At 44.7% G+C, this 17,306-nt stretch overlaps 1 protein-coding gene across 1 annotated transcript in view; it reads right to left on the reverse strand.

The window, feature by feature from the left end:
* Positions 1-17,306, reverse strand: part of DHX29 (DExH-box helicase 29) — a 980,951-nt gene that overhangs the window by 132,622 nt on the left and 831,023 nt on the right. The window contains exon 16 of the mRNA XM_078675085.1: positions 11,698-11,818. Within this exon, the coding sequence (XP_078531211.1) occupies positions 11,698-11,818 (121 nt within the window). The remainder of the gene's footprint in view (positions 1-11,697; positions 11,819-17,306) is intronic.

A 17,306-nucleotide genomic window follows, 5' to 3' on the forward strand; every position in this document is an offset into this window, starting at 1 on the left:
TTTCAATCCAAATAATAGACTAACATGTCCACCACTCGAATTAATTTCATAGTTCACTATACTAATTCAGCACTAATCCTTTATGAGTTCCGGAGTAGAGTGCCACACACCAAAAATGCACTTCAACACCCCATCAGGGGTAGTAAGAGCATATAAGTACAAACCTTTTTACCCTTCTCTATCCCTCCACTATGCTTCTCAATCCAAATAACTGACTAACATATCCACCACTCAAATTACTTTCATATTTTCATTATACCAATTCATCACTAATCCTTTATGGGTTCTGAAGTAGTGTGCCACACGCCAAAAAAGCGCTGTGACGCCTCGTCAGGGATAGTAAGCGCTATATAAATGCAATTAAAATACAATGTCTAAAAGAATAGCGTCCTATAAATGTCTCCCAGCTAAAGAAAAAGAATAGTGATTTAGATCTCAGAAGACCAGATCCACGTTTCCATCAATATTTCTATTTAATGTTCAGAGTGTAGGATGCATTAGCAACCTAAATGATAGTTAAGGAAAGACAGGTTAAAGGTGGAAATTTTCACTCCATTCTTGGATATCAAAAGGAATACCCTATCAACAAATAATAATAGGCCCTAGTACGGTGTCTCTGTTACCCTATAAGGAGTAAAGGATCATGAGGGAAAAACATGAAAGCTGTTTCCAAAGAAGGATTTGGCAGAGAGTAGGTGGAGACCTACTCTGAGTGCCTTTCAGAGATGAGAGAGAATGCATTTCATGTGTTTGTCACATCTATCAGGACTTTGACTACTTGTTATTTGCAGTTCTTGAAGCTATTGGGTTACGAGAAGAATATTCCGAGGATACACACAATGGGGTGCGACCACTTGTTCCTGATGATGAGTTTATGGTTGCCAGGCTCTGAATTATGTCTCTGGGTCATTCTGGCTAAACTCCAAATACTGGTGTACAGTTGGTTAAGCACGTGAGATCTGTTAGACTGGAACGTGGAGGACTGGGTGGATACAGATGGTTGCCGATTTATTTTACTGTGGCACAGAGGACTCTGCGATAGCTTTTACAGTAGAACACCTTCTGAAACAGAAACTGGTTCAAAATAATGCAAATATAAGGCAGGGAACCCGCAAGAAATTTAGCTTCATTTGTTGAGTGCTCGTTATCAATCACAGCTCATTTTACCATTTAAAAATACTGTAAAGGACAGGCAAGGAACAGAAGATGAGAAGAATTTCCTTCCTCCAGCTGGAATAACTGGCATCTTTCCAAGAGAAAACAGTGGCGAGCTTTCCATCTCCAACTGTTTCTTGAATGTTTGGACTGAACATCTGCTCTAAGGGATAAGGAAGATAGATTTTTGCTGGCCCACAATAAACATAATAACACAAGGGTCCTAGTCTTGGCAAGTGAAGTCAGAATGTCAAATATTTTTTTCTCTCCAGAAATGGGAGATATGCAAAAGGTTCTAGAGACAATGGTAGCTGAGTCCACCTGGAAGAGAACCATTACACCAGTAGCAACTCGACTGCATCTAGGAAGTGAAGGCGTCTTTGTGGTCTAGGAAAGCCAGAATTGCAGCAGAGAAAAAGCAGGAACTAGTAGCTATTACACACTTAGCTGTGAACCTATAGCTGTGACCTGCCCCTGCAACTGTAAACCATGGGCTGGCTTCTGATGAAACAGTCATGAAGATCGGCACATCTTTTCAACGATTGCTATTTTAACAAGAACACTTGCAGCTCTAAGTGTTTCGAACTATTATTTAGGAGCACAACAATGTTTTGCTTTAAAAGAAGTTCACTCTGGGATGTTACTTCCTTTCAGGTTAAACAACAAACTGCTCCTCAAAAAAACACACTGCGGACCCCAAGGGTTTAAAAAACTACTGTCCCATCTCCTTGCACCTATTTTCAGCGAAAGTTCTGGAAAGGGCAATAAATCTCCAACTCACTTAGAAACCAACAACCTGCTGGACCCCTCCCAATCTGGTTTCCGCTCAAATCACAGCACCGAAACCGTCCTGTTTGCGGCAACAGATGATATCAGGACTCTCCTAGACAAAGGAGAAACAGAAGCCCTGATTCTCCTCGCTCTCTCCACTGCCTTTGACACAGTGTCCCACATCACCCTCCTACACAGACTTCATCAAATGGGGATCTAGGGTAATGCCCTTAAATGGATCGCCTCAAGGGTCCGCCTCCTGCCACGCACCTCAGGACCAAGCAACATCATATGCAGTGTCCAACGAAGATTCTCACTGAGCCTGACCCTATTCAACACTTACATCGCCCCTTTGGCCACTCTGGTCAGATACTATGGTATGAACATCATCTCCTATGCTGACGACACTCAGCTCATCCTCTCCCTGTCTTCAGAACCCACCAACACCAAAAAAAACTTCCAAAGATGCATGGCCAGCGTCATAAGCTGGATGCAAATCAGATGCCTGAAGCATGACCAGCATCATAAGCTGGATGCAAATCAGATGCCTCAAACTAACCACCGCTAAAACAGAGATACTCTTATTCCGGAGCACCTCCTTCCCACGGGATGATTACTGGTGGCCAACGGAACTCAGCCCGCACCGGCACCCACAGAACACGCAAGAAACCTCTGCATCATACCAACAGCAGGCTTAGGATGAGGAAGCAGGTGAACGCTGTTTCATCCACCTGCTTCTTCACCTTCACATGCTCAAGAAAATCTTCAAATAGATCCCTCTCAGCACCAGATGTACCATCGCCCAGGCCCTCAACACAAGCCGCTTGGACTACGGCAACACCCTCAACATGGGGATCACCTCAAAACTCCTCAACAGACTCCAGACCATCCAGAACGCTGCAGCCAGGCATATCCTCAACCTCCCGAGATGGACCCACATTACCACCCACCTCAAGGCACTACACTGGCTCCCCATCAGCAAACGCTGCCAGTTCAAGCTGCTCACCCACACCTACAAGACGCTTCACAACACAGGACCAGCAAACCTCAACCACAGGTTGAACTTCCACAAGTCCACCCGACAAGTACACTTCGCATCACTATCTATGGCCACACATCTCACATCTACAGGAGCAGCCTACAATTCAGGAAAGGCTTAAAAACCTGCCTAACACCTCAGCAGTAGCCTCCCCGGGCGCATGGATCCCCTCGCGGATGATAAGCCGCGCTATAGAAATCTGGATTGATTGATGTTGCTCCCTAGTTCCTGTTTTTAAAACCCACACGCATCATATTTCTTTGTTTGATTTTGGTATTTCAAATTGACCTTTGTTTCCTATTGTTATTAACTAACTCGATGTAACTTTTTTATTTTCCTAACCAGTCGTGGCCAGCATGACTCGCGTGTGGGGGGTGCAGGGGGGCAGGGGTGTGGGGGGTTGGTGAGTCGTGCGGGGGGTGGGGGGGGGTTTAATTTGATAAAAAAAAATATATATGTATAATTAAACGTACCTTTCCACCGGCCGGGTCCTGCATCTTCTCTGCTCTCCAGTAACGGGAAACAGGAGCAGGCAGCTAGGCTCTCTCCTTCCCCTAAGCAAAACACAACGCTGAAAGCAGCGTTGTTATTGGGCGGGATGCCGCCCAGCCAGGGATTTATGGGCAGGCCATTTTCTCCATGTAGGCTGCATGTTTTTGTCATTTTTCTAACATTCATTGACCATATTTCTCTGAGGGAATCATTGCTGCTGCTGAGCCAGCAACCTGAAGTGAACCAGATATGCCTCATAAAATACACCTTACCTAAAAGCGGCAGATTCTTTGGGGTCTGTGGGAGGGAGCGCAGTCAAAGGTCACATCAATAATGAGCGCTCTCTCTCCACTAGCTTAGCAGTCTTGTTTCCTGTAATTCCGTATGACATATGCTCATTTTCCAAAAGTTCAAATGATCTTTACCACATTTGCTGTTTGCATTTGAAAATGGGAAGTATCTCTTTAAAATATGATTTTTTTAATGACAAGCTTTAAAATCTGAACAGAATAGCTAATGTATTAGCAAATGGTTTCTATACTATTCACTCTAAATTAAGATGAGCAATATTAAAAATACAGAACACACTTTTTAGGTCTCGCCTAGGCAGCGCTTGTGCGGTCTCCTAGTAACCTCCCCTTAGGACTGTCCCTTTTACTAGTGTTGTTACTCCACAGGTTTTATTAACATTCTGTGGGCACTATTTTCGTAAAGGACTTTCCCCTACCAGCTGCTGAAGCCAGGACTCCCACAAGGTTTTTTGTTTTTTTAACCCAGCCTTGTTTCACACTGCCAAACGCTCAGAACAAGCTGCATGCCACGCAGGGGCCATGTGTAAGCTAAAAAAATGTTTTGTTTCAGAACTCGCCAGGCCGCACTTTATTATTAACATGGTGCGTGCTTCATTTAATACTCACGGGCACTGGGCAAGATATTGTTTCACAGCACCCATTTTATCATTCTTTTTTTTAATATATGCACGGGTGTCACGCATGATCACGGCATCTGCTTAATTTAATATGAACGGGTGCTGCGCATGATGATGTTGGAGGGCACTCATTTTACATTTTTTTTTTTATATATGCACGGGTGCCACGCATGATGTTGTTGCACGGGGCCCATTTGATATATATATTTTTTTAATATATGCACGCACGCCGCACATGATTACGGCTCCTGCTTAATTTGATATGTACGGGCGCCGCACATGATGTTGTTGCACGACGCCCATTTGATCATTATTGGTTTTATTGTAAAACATCGAACCTGGCCCTCCCAGTGCCCCATCTGAGGGCTGGACTGCCGCCAGCGTCACACTGCGAAAGTCGCTAGCCTGGGACAGAGGACAGAATAGAGCACAAGTGCAGTGAGTGTAATATATTTTGATTGTAATTGTACTTAAATTGTATTAAAGCCGGTGTGCGAGACTTATAAGGCTTAGTTGGCTATTTGACAATGTTCTTGTACCACAGTTGCGGTAGGAGGAAGAAATGCCATGTCCCACATTGAAGGACCTCACAGCTTTTAAAATGGAGAAAAAAGAAAGATACAGCAACCTACACATTTTTCTCAGCCAAACCTGCACAGACGGAGAAAAGAAATCTAATTTCTCTGACACATTCCGCTTAACTCCATTGAAGTTTCATTTTTGATTTGTTCATCTGGAATATAATATAAAAATGGCTTACTACCTTTACGGTTTGTTTGCTGCTTTTCTTCATGCAAACTGAGGCCCACCAACTCGTTTAATTGCACTTCAGATATACTGTCTTTTGCTGTGTTGTTAACAGGGTTGCATCTTTCCCCATGCTTTTCGCTTTGAGTTAGTAGATTAGTAACTACTTGTATCCATATTTAATGGCCCACTTGTGCTGGGGGGGTGTTAGACCCGGGGGTCTCTAGTTGGCTGAGGTAGGTACCTTAGTCCAAATAGGGACCCTTGCTTCTAGTCAGGAAAATTAGGGACACACTCTCAGATAACCCCTGCTCACCACCCAGTAACTTGGCACAAGCAGTCAGGCTTATCTCCAAGGCAATGTGTAAAGTATTTGCAACCACACTCCCAGTAACACAGTGATAACACCACAAATGGACATCACACTAGTTTTATAAAAATAGCTGTATCTTTATCAAAAGGAATACGATGAGACCAAACGATAGAAATCCAACATATGCGTATTCATAATATTTCACATGGCCGGTTATTTGGCAAACAATCACGTGTAGGTTCCTGCGGTATTAATGAGCAATTCAGGATGATCTAATGCATTGCTTTACAGTTCGTAATGTAGCAATAAGACAGTCCTTAATGCAAGTACTAATGCAGTTAGTAATGCAGGAATAACAGTTCGTAATGCAAGAATAATGCGATTCGCAATGAAAGAATCAGGCAGTTCGTAATGCAAGAATCAGGCAGTTAGTAATGCAAGAATCAGGCAGTTCGTAATGCAAGAATAATGTGGTTCGTAATACAAGAATCAGGCAGTTCATAATGCAAAGAATAATGCTATAAGCTAATCTGCGCGGTCAACTCTGGCAACACTAGGCCTCAACAGCAGAGACAATAGCTGTATGCTTAAAGAGGCGGCCCTGGTACTGCTGGGCAGGCACGGGCCGCAGGGGGACTCAGCGCATTTAACGCAGTGCAGCGGGAGAGAGATCGGAGCACTCCTGTACTCCTCCTGCACGCCTCCCCAGGCCACACACGCTTGCGGCTCCCGACCGGAATCCAAGCCTTACCTCGGGGGTGTGCTGCCTCGCTCTCCCTCTCCGCTCATCGGACGTCCTGCTGGACGGCCCCAATGACATTGCAGCTCTGTTGCTAGGTGACGCTGTAGCTGGACGGGTTACGGCGCTGCCTTCTCCTTCGTTGAGGATCTTGGGCAGATACCTCTTGGCGAACAAAGATCACGATCGCTTTCACCTTGCAGCTTCCTTAGCTACAAGAAATCCTTTAGCACGTTGCAGCTTGGGCCGGCGGTGGCGATCCTCACTCACAGCCTCAGTTACAATGACGGCTCGAACCACAAACAGAAATGCAGCAGCGCGGAAGATGTTTCACGCTGCGGGGGCAATGCGGTCACAGGGCACCACGTAAACAGCACCACAGACCACACGGCTGTCTCAGGCATGCAAAAGCACACGAACCAAGCATCGCTGAGACAGGTTGATGTTCCTGAGTTTCCACGACAGGGGACCAGCTCTCCTCGGGCCCTTGGAGACAAGTTACTTCAGGACACAGCACACAGCAAAGTCCTTTCAAGCAGGGGGACACATCACACAGCAAAGTCCATTTTCCTATCCGTTAGTCAAATCAACAAACTGAAGGCCAGCCCCAGAACAAACAGCAAGGGGAGTCCTTCTCTTCAGTATCTTAAGCTGTTGATCTTTGGCAGCGATTCCTCTTGATCACAAAGTAGTTTCAATCCTTTTTCAGTCTGGATTTCAGTCTTGAGTTCAGGGGTTTCAGCTCTCACATTTATACCCCTAAATGCCTTTGAAGTATTTGTGTTCAGGGGGCTCTGAGCCCTGTCTAAGCCAGTTCTGGGTGTCATCCTGCCAGCGCACACTTTCTTTCTTTGATAGTGAGGGTCTGGGCCCCAGACACTTTGCAGGAAGTGGAGCCATTCTTATGTGGCAGCAACACAGGCCTCTTCGCATCAAATGGGCTACTCCTCCCACTACACCAAAAGCAAGCCAGCCTGTGCTGTCTCACCTACTCCTCCCTGGTGTCAGGACACTCCCCAGACCCTGTCACATCCAACCCCAGACAGTCAATTCACAACCAGGCAGAGGCAAACAGGATGGTTAGGACAAGAAATCAGCCACTTCTAAAAGTGTGGTTTCTAAACATACAATTAAAAAAACATCTTCATAGAAAGATGTGTTATTAAATTCTGAATGCAGACACACTATACTTCATCTCTCCATCTTATGCCTATGGGAAGATATGCTAGAACCATGGTGCCCAGCATTCCCCATTTTGTCCTATGGGCAAGATAGCCTTGCAACAGTGAAAAACAAACTTGGCAGTATTTCACTCACATCTCAGTACCTGTCCTACTTTTCACATACACCATACCCTGCCCACGGGGGTACCTTGGGACTACGATGGGGGTGTCTGATGTGCATAAAAAGGGAAGGGTAAGGCCTGGCAAGTGGGTGCACTTGTCAGGACAACAAGGCAGTTAACAAACTGCGCGCAGACAATGCAGTGGCAGGCCTGAGATCTCTTTTTAGGGCTACTTATGTGCTGCAGACCCACTGGTAGCATTTGTATTACTAGCCCTAGCACTCATGTTGCACTATACTAGGGACTTTACTAGTAAGACAAACATATCATTTATGGACAACCAATTACCATAACACTTTATACAGGGAGCACTTGACACTGATCAGCAGTGGTTAAGTGCCCAAAGCATCTAAGTCGGCAATAAAATGTCAGAAAAAGGTCTAGGAGGAAGGCAAAAAGTTTAAGGAATTTTAGCCAAAAAGGGCAAAGTCCAACAGGGGGCCACAATGCATGCACACTGCAGTGTTAAAGGGGAGAGTTGCTGTTGCAGAGAAGCTGAGGCGTACTGAAGTAAAGAGGCTCTCAAGAAGAGGGAGCGTAGGATTATTGCCACAAACCAGGACTCTCTCTCAAATCAGGTGTTTATCGTAAGTAGGGCCTTCATTTAAAATGCTGGAGATCTACTCCCACAAGTTTACTCCACATTTATTCATTTACATTTTTTCCTGCATTCAAAAGGAATTATGAATAAATTATGCGGAAATGTGTCTTTTTAATTTTAACTTCCCATACCCTTCTCTCCACGAAATATTGGATGTTAGTAATTCTCCAGGTCCAAAGTCGGCAGCTCTCAAGTTTAGACACTGGCATCTTTTGGCTTTCCCTCCTTCACTTGTGACCTCAATTTCAGGTAGGGATTGTTCAGCATTCCTCGTTTTGATTTTGTGACCATCTTCATGTATTTAAATTATATTTTTCAGCTTTAATGATGATCGCCATGTAATATATATATATATGTATATATTATTTTAAAGGCCCTGTTTTAACCAATGCTGAGACTCGAACACTATTCCCCAGGTCCGAAGTCAGCAGCTCTCAAAGTTACACCACAACCTCTGCCATTGATATTTGTTGTATGTTTGGCCAGCTCTGGTCATCTGTTGCATCCTTGCTCGCACCCCCTCCCTCCGTAAAAATCAGAACTGCAGCACACATTTTGTTGTCACCCGCTTCACACTTACAACCTGTGCAGTTAACATCTCAATGTGTATTTTGTCTAACAACCCCACCCCAAATACGTACATTTGCCTCTGTTCAATTACTGTTCATGTCAAATCACATCTTAGTGATTCTAACACTGCACCGTTTCCACAACATGCAAACGCCATCCATTTAAAATACATCTGAGCATTCTTCATAATGCCAACCTACAGACCTCACACTTCGTCCCACCCTCTTGTGCAATTTTGAATACCTGTACAGGTCCGCCTTCACACTTCTCGATATTTCTCTGGTTATTAATAATTGTTCAACTTTTGAAGCCACTTACAGATTTTAAATATAAGGCCCACCATTCGATCCTTGGTGATTGTGGGCATTCTTTTTCCTAAATATTGTAACCATAGCCCCTTCGCCTAGCCAATTGAACATTTGATACGTCATCTTCCTTACCTTAAGTTGAAGATCTTGAACGCCTCTCTATTACATTTTTCATTCTTTTCACCTCTGTTCTTCATTCTCTTAGGGGCATATTACCAAGGGCCATTATCACCGCTTTAGCGGGACTTTTTTCCGCTAATACGGCGATAATTTTATCGCCCTATTACCAAGCTGTCGCTAACACCAGTTAGCGTCAGCTTGTAGGCGATAGCGGGCATTTAGGGGCCCACTTTGCGTGTCAGCGATTATTATCGCTAATGACATGCAAAGTGGGCGGGCCAAAATGTCAGCAAATGAAAACAGTCGCTGCAATCGCTATCGTCTATGATCAACACAGGCGTAGTTTTGGAAATATTCGCGCTAAGCGCGAATATCTCCAAAAGCGAACGCCTGCCCTGACCAGTTCTTAGCCATGTTATCCAATGAGAGGTGGATAATATGGCTAGGAGCATTGTCACGGTAACGCCTGAATATCGCTGTATTGACAGTGATATTCACGTATTTCGCCTGTTTTTTATCGCTCCTGAGATAAACCTTGCTAATAGCAAGGTATCTCAGCGATAAAAACAGGTGAAGGGCGGCAATATAAATATTCCCGCTAAGCCAACACAGCGATAATTATCGCTTGTTGTTGGTAATATGTCCCTCAGTCTTTAAAAATTGTGACATCGCCCTCCTTCACCTGTTGCTTTTCCTGCTTTTCAAACATGGTAGTTTGTAATTAAAACATTGTCCCACCAACTCCTAAATTAAAATGCTACATGCAATCACAATTTTAAAAGGTATGCTTTCCATTAAACCCAATTACCGTTTTGCTCCCTACCATTTCAATAATATTAGGCGTTTACAAATTATTTAAATATGAGCATCTTCTCCCAAATATATAAACTGCAAAACCATGGCTAGATACCCCGAGGGGTGACAGTGCTGCGCCAGACAAATGCTGACTGGTTGCAAGAGAGCAGCATTTGTTTGTGCTTCAAACGTTTGAAATATGTGAATGTTTTCACATACTCTGGTGAATACACCGTCTCAGTCCTTCCTTTTCATTGTGTCTGTACGTAAGATAACATTTGGGCCAAGTATGAGTATTGTTATTAATAGGTGTGAACCCAAAAGCAGTGTTTTAGCAGGGGGAAAAAGTAAGCAATAAGCAGCGACTTTGGAAGGCAGTAACGTTTTTTTGTTTTGTCAAACGATCAATTCATTTTGTTCACTTAGAAAACAAAACTCTTCACGGACCGTGTCCATATCGTGTAACCTTGTATTTAAGGTTTAAATTCCTCTGTTCATTGCTCCTCATGGCAGACCCTAGCTATCCTTTTTCGAATGTCCTAGTCATTGGAACGTTTGCGGGTTTCATGAACAGCAGTGATTTTTGTTTGTGAAATAGTGTAATCTAGCTTCTGGTGTTTTGAGGTACCACATATATGTATCATACAGTGCTTGCGACTTCCTTCAGCACTGGTCGCCTGTCACGATTGTGATGCAAGTCACTGTATATGCTAAGAACCTTTGAAAACTGAGGAGGTTGGGGTGAACTTTTAAGGAGCGCTGCACTTAGGGGCACATCATCAAGGACTGGCGATATAATTATCGCTGCTTTAGCGCCTGTTTTCTGGCAAAAAGCGGTGATAATTATATTGCATTATTTACAAGGACACGCTAGCGCGTATTTCCTTGATTCAGCTCCCGCTCCCGTTTTGTTCAAGCCTCGCTTTGCATCTCTAATGAGATGTAAAGTAGGTGTTCCGTGCGAAAACAGATTGAAAATGATCGCTAACTGTCCTTCTCCGTATTTACAATACGGCCCAGGACACCCATAGCGATATTTAAACGCGAGCGAGCGGCAGTTATCGCCGTTATTGTACGTCTGCATTTTTCCTGACTAACCTATCTTTGACATGGGAGGTGGATTGAGTGGCTAAATCCATATCTCCCTATCAGCAAGGATTCCCCTTTCGCTGCAGGATTATCGCTGGATTCCCTGCGATAATCCTGCATTTCGCGGCTATCGACGGATTTCACATCGCCGTGAAGAAAAGCATTGTAAATAGCGCAATATCTTGGTGATCTAATCCGGCAATAGCCGGCGTTAAGCTAAATCGCACTTAGCGCGCCCTGCGATCTTTATCGCTGTTCGTTGCTAATATGTCCCTTAATATTTTACTTGCAGCTTCAGCGCTGCATCTCCCCATCCACAGAGCAAGGAAAGGGTGCAGTGCCACAGGCTGTTACCAGGTGTCCCTGTGGAGTTGTAAATAGCCGCATAATACACTGCAACCACAGGAACACCTAGTAACAGCCTTTGGTACTGCACCCTTTCCTTGCTTCGTGCATTTGCTTTTCTTACCTTTGCCATTGCTGGGAGATTTGTAAAGAAAAAAAATATATAATTTGTAAAGCCAATATCTCCAACTTTCACTAATGCGAGACCCATTGCATTGCAAATGTTCGTTTTATTTGGGACCAGAAACACGAATTGCAAAGTATCAATGAAAAGGGCAGCTGCGCCCACTCTGATCGCCGCCATGGTCTTTAGTAAAAGGTCTTGTAAAATAAATGTTACCTCTTCCGAGAGTGAAACCGCTTGTCCGAAGATATTAGATCATACAGCTGCTGAATGTCAGCAAGCCCTGGCAGGAAGATCAGCACGGCCCCCTCTACAGTTCTGTACTGTGGACTCAGATCTACAAGAAACAAAATCGGAAACCATTTAACAAATGTCACTACGCTGCAGTCACATACTACTCTTCAATAGGCTACCAGGAAAATACTGGCCGGATAAACTAAACCAATTACAGTGCAGCAGGAGTGTGAAGAAAAACAATGCGCTCTATTTTTGGCTCTCAATGGCCATTTTGTTCAGGCTCTTTAACTCTTGAGAAATTAACAGAGTACCTTACATCTTTGTGACGTAAACCTTGCAGAGTCTCCATACATACAATATTGTGCCTATTTATAACCATACCTAAAATTATGGGCAAAGACGTATCTGGCCGTCACAAGGGAAGCTTGGGAGTGGCAGCTTTGTGTGTGTCTGAAGTGAGGGGCCTAGTGTCAATGTACAGACTGCTATATGGGAAAGTATTCAAATCCATCACAGTGCAAATGTGTCGGGGGGCACACAGTAGTCAGATTTAGGTATTAAAACTGCGAGAGCAAATGTTCTTGTTAATTCATATATAAAGTGCAGGATTCAGCATAGTAAAACACCTGCCAATATATGCTCCTTAATCAGTGTTCACTAAAATATGTCCGCTCAAATGGAAAAAAAGAAAACGCTGCTGATGTTATGTAAATGTACGTAAGATATCAGTACTGCAAGGGGTCCACATGACATCAGATCAAATGAAAATATGTTACATTTGACTAATATTGTGAAAATCACGCGCTTATTGAAATGGATGTATCTTTGCAAACTTTGATGCCGATCACAGCGATTTTTTTGGGGTTCTGTAAATTGTATTGATCTATAGATCTTGAGTCAATGCCAGGAGCGCAACGCCCATTGGGCTCAAAGTGCCTCAGTTCCCACCTGAAAATTTTAGGACTGCCCTGTGTCAAAATCCCATAATTAAGCCCTTCAGTGTTCAAAAGAAGGTGGTTCCACTTCAACACTATTAATGAAAACATACGTCTATGGTTTTCCACCGTCACACCGAAAAATAAAGAGAACAAAATCCAGTTCTAATTTTAACTGTACTATTGGAAAAATAAGATTAAACAATATAGGGTGCGAACCAACTAACCAGCGGCCGGGTAACAATTTTCCAGGAAAACGCTGGACAATATTTGAAGAAGAAATCTGATTTGCATTTATTGACTAAGGAGAGAACAAACATTACAAATACCATTAACTAACTGGTGACTGGAAAGAGGGTTTAGAATTGGTTATGTTGCCGTAGAAATTTGGGAAATGTCTGTAGAACGAAGGAACGGTACCAAGGACCAGAAATCTGTGGAAAGTAAAATTTCCTTCAGGTAAGTTGTACATGGCATACATCTTTGCTAATATTCAGCCATACCTTAAGTGAATGAATAGGGAATCCTGAAAACACTTTGGGAATAGCTGAGAGAAAAACATGGACAATCTGAAATCTGAAACTGTCGAAGTTCCTAAATCAACTTAATACCGCCAGGGCAGACTAGACGAGACAAGACTAGAGGAGGGTAGTAGATAAAGGCATGCAAAACTGTTGATTTTCCAACTGTGCCTCTGACAACAAATGCTGGTGGAAAGCCATAGCGGAAGGGGGAATTGCACGGAAGATGCAAGGAGTCATTGCTAAAACAAATTATGTAATGGACGGCGAGGCGCGTATTTTGTAAATAAAGGCAAGCGTTATTCACAGAGCTTATAAATGCATAGTGTGAAAAAAAGGAATATTAATCATCCACGGAGTATGGACCCATTATCGTGATACACAATTACACACGATGTAGGGAATGCCTGTAAACCATCCAGGATCGGGTGATCACGTTGTGGAGCTTTAAAAACAAAGAAGTGCAAATGTCGCTCAAGTGGGAGGGAGGGGGAAGAGCACGGAACAGGCACCCTTATACCGCTATGATGAAAGTAAGCAAAGACATGCAAATGCTGGTAGAAAGCCAAATCGGGAGGGAGAAGTTCACGGAAGACGCAAGGCCGCCATTGCTAATAAAAAAAAATGAAGCGCTGGAGTGGGGGGGGGGGGGGGGGAGCGCATTTGTAAATAAAGGTGAACGGCCACCAGTGGCTGCTACTCTGACAAAAAAAAGCACGCGGCTGCTATTGTTCACACGTGCCGCCCCCCAAAAACGCTTTATCAATGAAAAGGTGCAAGTAGGGCGAGCTGCGCATTTTGTAAATATCACATGCGGCCACCATTGCTATTAACAAGCTCTCGGCATTGCTATGGCGGGGGGGGAGCAGCAGCCTTTGAAGTCTGATGCAGTGGCAGAGACAAATGGTGGTGCGCGATGTGCACGTGGGGGGGGTGCGGGGGAGCGGCAGCCTTTGAAGTCTGATGCCGAGGCACAGACAAATGGTGGTGCGCGATGTGCACGCGGGGGGGCGGGGGAGCAGCAGCCTTTGAAGTCTGATGCCGAGGCACAGACAAATGGTGGTCTGTTATGTGGCTGGCGATGGCGTGCACGCGCATAGATCACATGAACTGTACGTGATCCGCAGTTTGGTAGAGTTTTTGTACTGCCTATTATAATCTCGCCTATCTATCCCTGCGGGATAGAACAGTCAAGACCTAAAAACTGCAGTGTTTAATGTCAGCATGGTGAAGGACCAGAATGGGGCTTGAAGCTTTGCAAGCAAAAGTCACATTAGCTACAAATTCGGAAATCCATCCAGATAAGGGCTCTCCACTGCAAACTCCAATTATATACTCTCTTGAATTGTCCAGAGTCCACAAAAATGTATTAATCTGATCCTTGAGTTAGACTGGTGGAATAGTCACTAAAGCATTCCAAAATAGAAAAAAGGAGATTCATGTTAATTCTGTTTTGGTTGCATTGATTCGAGAAAAAGGGATAGAGTTACTCTCCTTAAACAACATTGCAAAGCTAATAGATCTCGCCATTATAATGAAAGTGTTGAGCTATTAGATTTGCTGTTTATCTGTAAAGAGCAAGTTCATTACATTTGGTAACGCTCTTTCCGGTAGACTCTATCTAATCGCAGATTGTTAACCTTTTGAATATTTCCCAAGCGTCAGATTGGATCCAGAAACCTTCGGGCCATACCTCTGCATGCTGGTAGGGGGCACCGTGCAGCTATACATTGATTCAGTTCTGGAAATTACACGCAGGCCTATACAGAAACCACCCCCACAAGATGGCATTAGTTGCTTTTATGGATGTCTGCACCTGCAAACACAGTCCCAGCAGCAAAATGTCTTTGATCAATGTGCAGATTGCTAGACTTTGGTTCTTAATAATGGGTAGATCCTAATTTACAGAACAGGAAAGATGGGAGGGTCAGTGAGGGATCTGCGGTTAGATGAAGTCTCTACTAGAAAGAGCATTCCCATTGTTCTTCTGATAGAGACTTATAACGACAGATTCCTCACCATTTGAATAGATACTAGAGAAGTACCTATCAAGAGGTGGGTCTGTGAATAGGCTCAATCCAATAAGTCCTGTCGGACCAAGTGGGCGAAACGTTCCTCTTAGCAAACCTGGCTCTCTAGACAGTCATGCTTTGTGAACATATGGAAGGATTCCCACTTATATGCCTGGCAGATGTCCAGAAGAGAAACTCCATGTGCCAACACAGTCACAGAAGCTTTACCCCTGGCAGAATGGGCTCACAGACCTTCTGGAGGCCGCTTTTTGGCCAGTGCATAGCAAATCTTAATGCAGAGTTCGCACAGCCTTGCCTTTTTTCACTCCAGTGAACCCCACAAAGATCTGATCCATCCGATGTTCTTTAGTATGTTCAATGTAAAGGCTCACTGCTCTTTTGGGGTTTAACCCCTCCCTTGCTCATGACGAGCACAGCTCGTCATGAGCCACGGTTCCTGTGTGCTCATGACGAGCTGAGCTCGTCATGAGCCGTGGAACGCTCACACGCGGGCTAATTCCCCTGCTGTGCTGAGCGTTCCATTAAACGGGCGTGGTCGTGACGAGCTCAGCTCGTCATGGGCACACGAGAACCGTGGCTCATGACGAGCTGAGCTCGTCATGAGTACCGGGGCGCTGTGTGCGTCCCCTCTCCCCCCAGCACAGCAGGGGAATGTGCCCCGCAGCCAAGGGGTTAAGCTGTGAAGCCTCTCCTCCCACTTAGCAGGGTGAGGGAGAGCATAGAATGCCAGCTGGGTGATGGTTTAAGTGACATGGAATGGTGTACCGACATTTGGTAAGAAGGAAGCTTGCACCCACAGAACGAGTTTGTCTGGGATGAAGGTGGTGTAAGACAGGTTGACATAGAAAGCCTGAAGCTCACTCACTCTATGTGCGGAGGTGAAAGTGATGTGGAACACTGTCTTGAAGGTAAAGAGCCACAAGGGACAGCTGTAAAATGGCTCAAAGGGAGTGCACATCAAAAATGTGAGGACCCTGTTAAAGTTCTATTGAGGCATGACGAAATGAGAGGGAGAAAAACAGTGTTGAAAACCTTTTTTAAAAAACGCAACACAACTGGTGATTTAAATAATGAGGGCTGGTCCGGCAACCCCTTAACTGAGCACAAAGCAAATCCTTCTGGGCAAATGACAAAACAAACAATATAATGTGCGATAACTTGGCCTGGAGGGGGTCAATCTGGCGTGTGCTGCACCATACTAGAAATTTGTCCTGACGGCAGGCATATACAGATTTTGTCGAGGGATGCATGGCTGCCAAGATGACATCAACCACCTCCGGAGGATGGTCGAAGGTATTTGCTGTTCAATCTTCACACCTGAAGGTGGAGATTAGGCCCGAGCAAAACGCAGCCATGTTATTGCAACAAAAGGTCATCTAGGAGGGGCAGCCTGATCGGAGGACAGATGCTAAAGCCCAGGAGGTCTGGATACCAAACTCTTCATGCCATTCTGGGGTCACTAGGACGACTTGAGCCCATCTGTATATGTTCTTCTTCAGAAGGGGCAGAAGTGGTATCAGTGGGAAGGTGTACAGGAGTCCTGAGTTCCACTGCAGCCGGAATGTGTCCTCTAGTGAGGGACTATAGAAACTCCCATGCGCAAAACTGCAGACATTGTGCATTCTCCGCAGTGGAGAATGGATTGAGCCTAGGTTACCACCATCTGTGTTACAGAACGTATGTCAACTCCGGGCTGTAACTGCAACTCATTATACACTAGGCGGGCTAGTCTGCCCTGGCATTTATAGATGCTGTGAGGTGGTTCACTACCAGTAAAATCCCTTGATGGGCCAGCCATTTTCAAGACGTAGCACCTCCTGGCACAGAGTCCAGGACCCTACACCCCCCTGCTTGTTGTAATAACACATGGTGGTGATGTTGCAGATAAGCACCTGCACCAGCCTCCTTTTGATGAATGGAAGAAAGGCTTTCAACACAGAGTGGACAGCCTTCAGCTCCAAGGTTGATATGGAGCCAAGCCTCCGCCGCAGAATAGAGGCTTCTGATCTCCAACCAGGAGGGACACATCATCACCACTGTCAACTCTGGGTGGGGTAGAGAGATGGGTACTTCCTAGACCCAATCGCGCTCCAGCAACC

This window comes from Lissotriton helveticus, chromosome 2_1, assembly GCF_964261635.1.
Source record: "Lissotriton helveticus chromosome 2_1, aLisHel1.1, whole genome shotgun sequence".
NCBI lineage: Eukaryota > Metazoa > Chordata > Amphibia > Caudata > Salamandridae > Lissotriton > Lissotriton helveticus.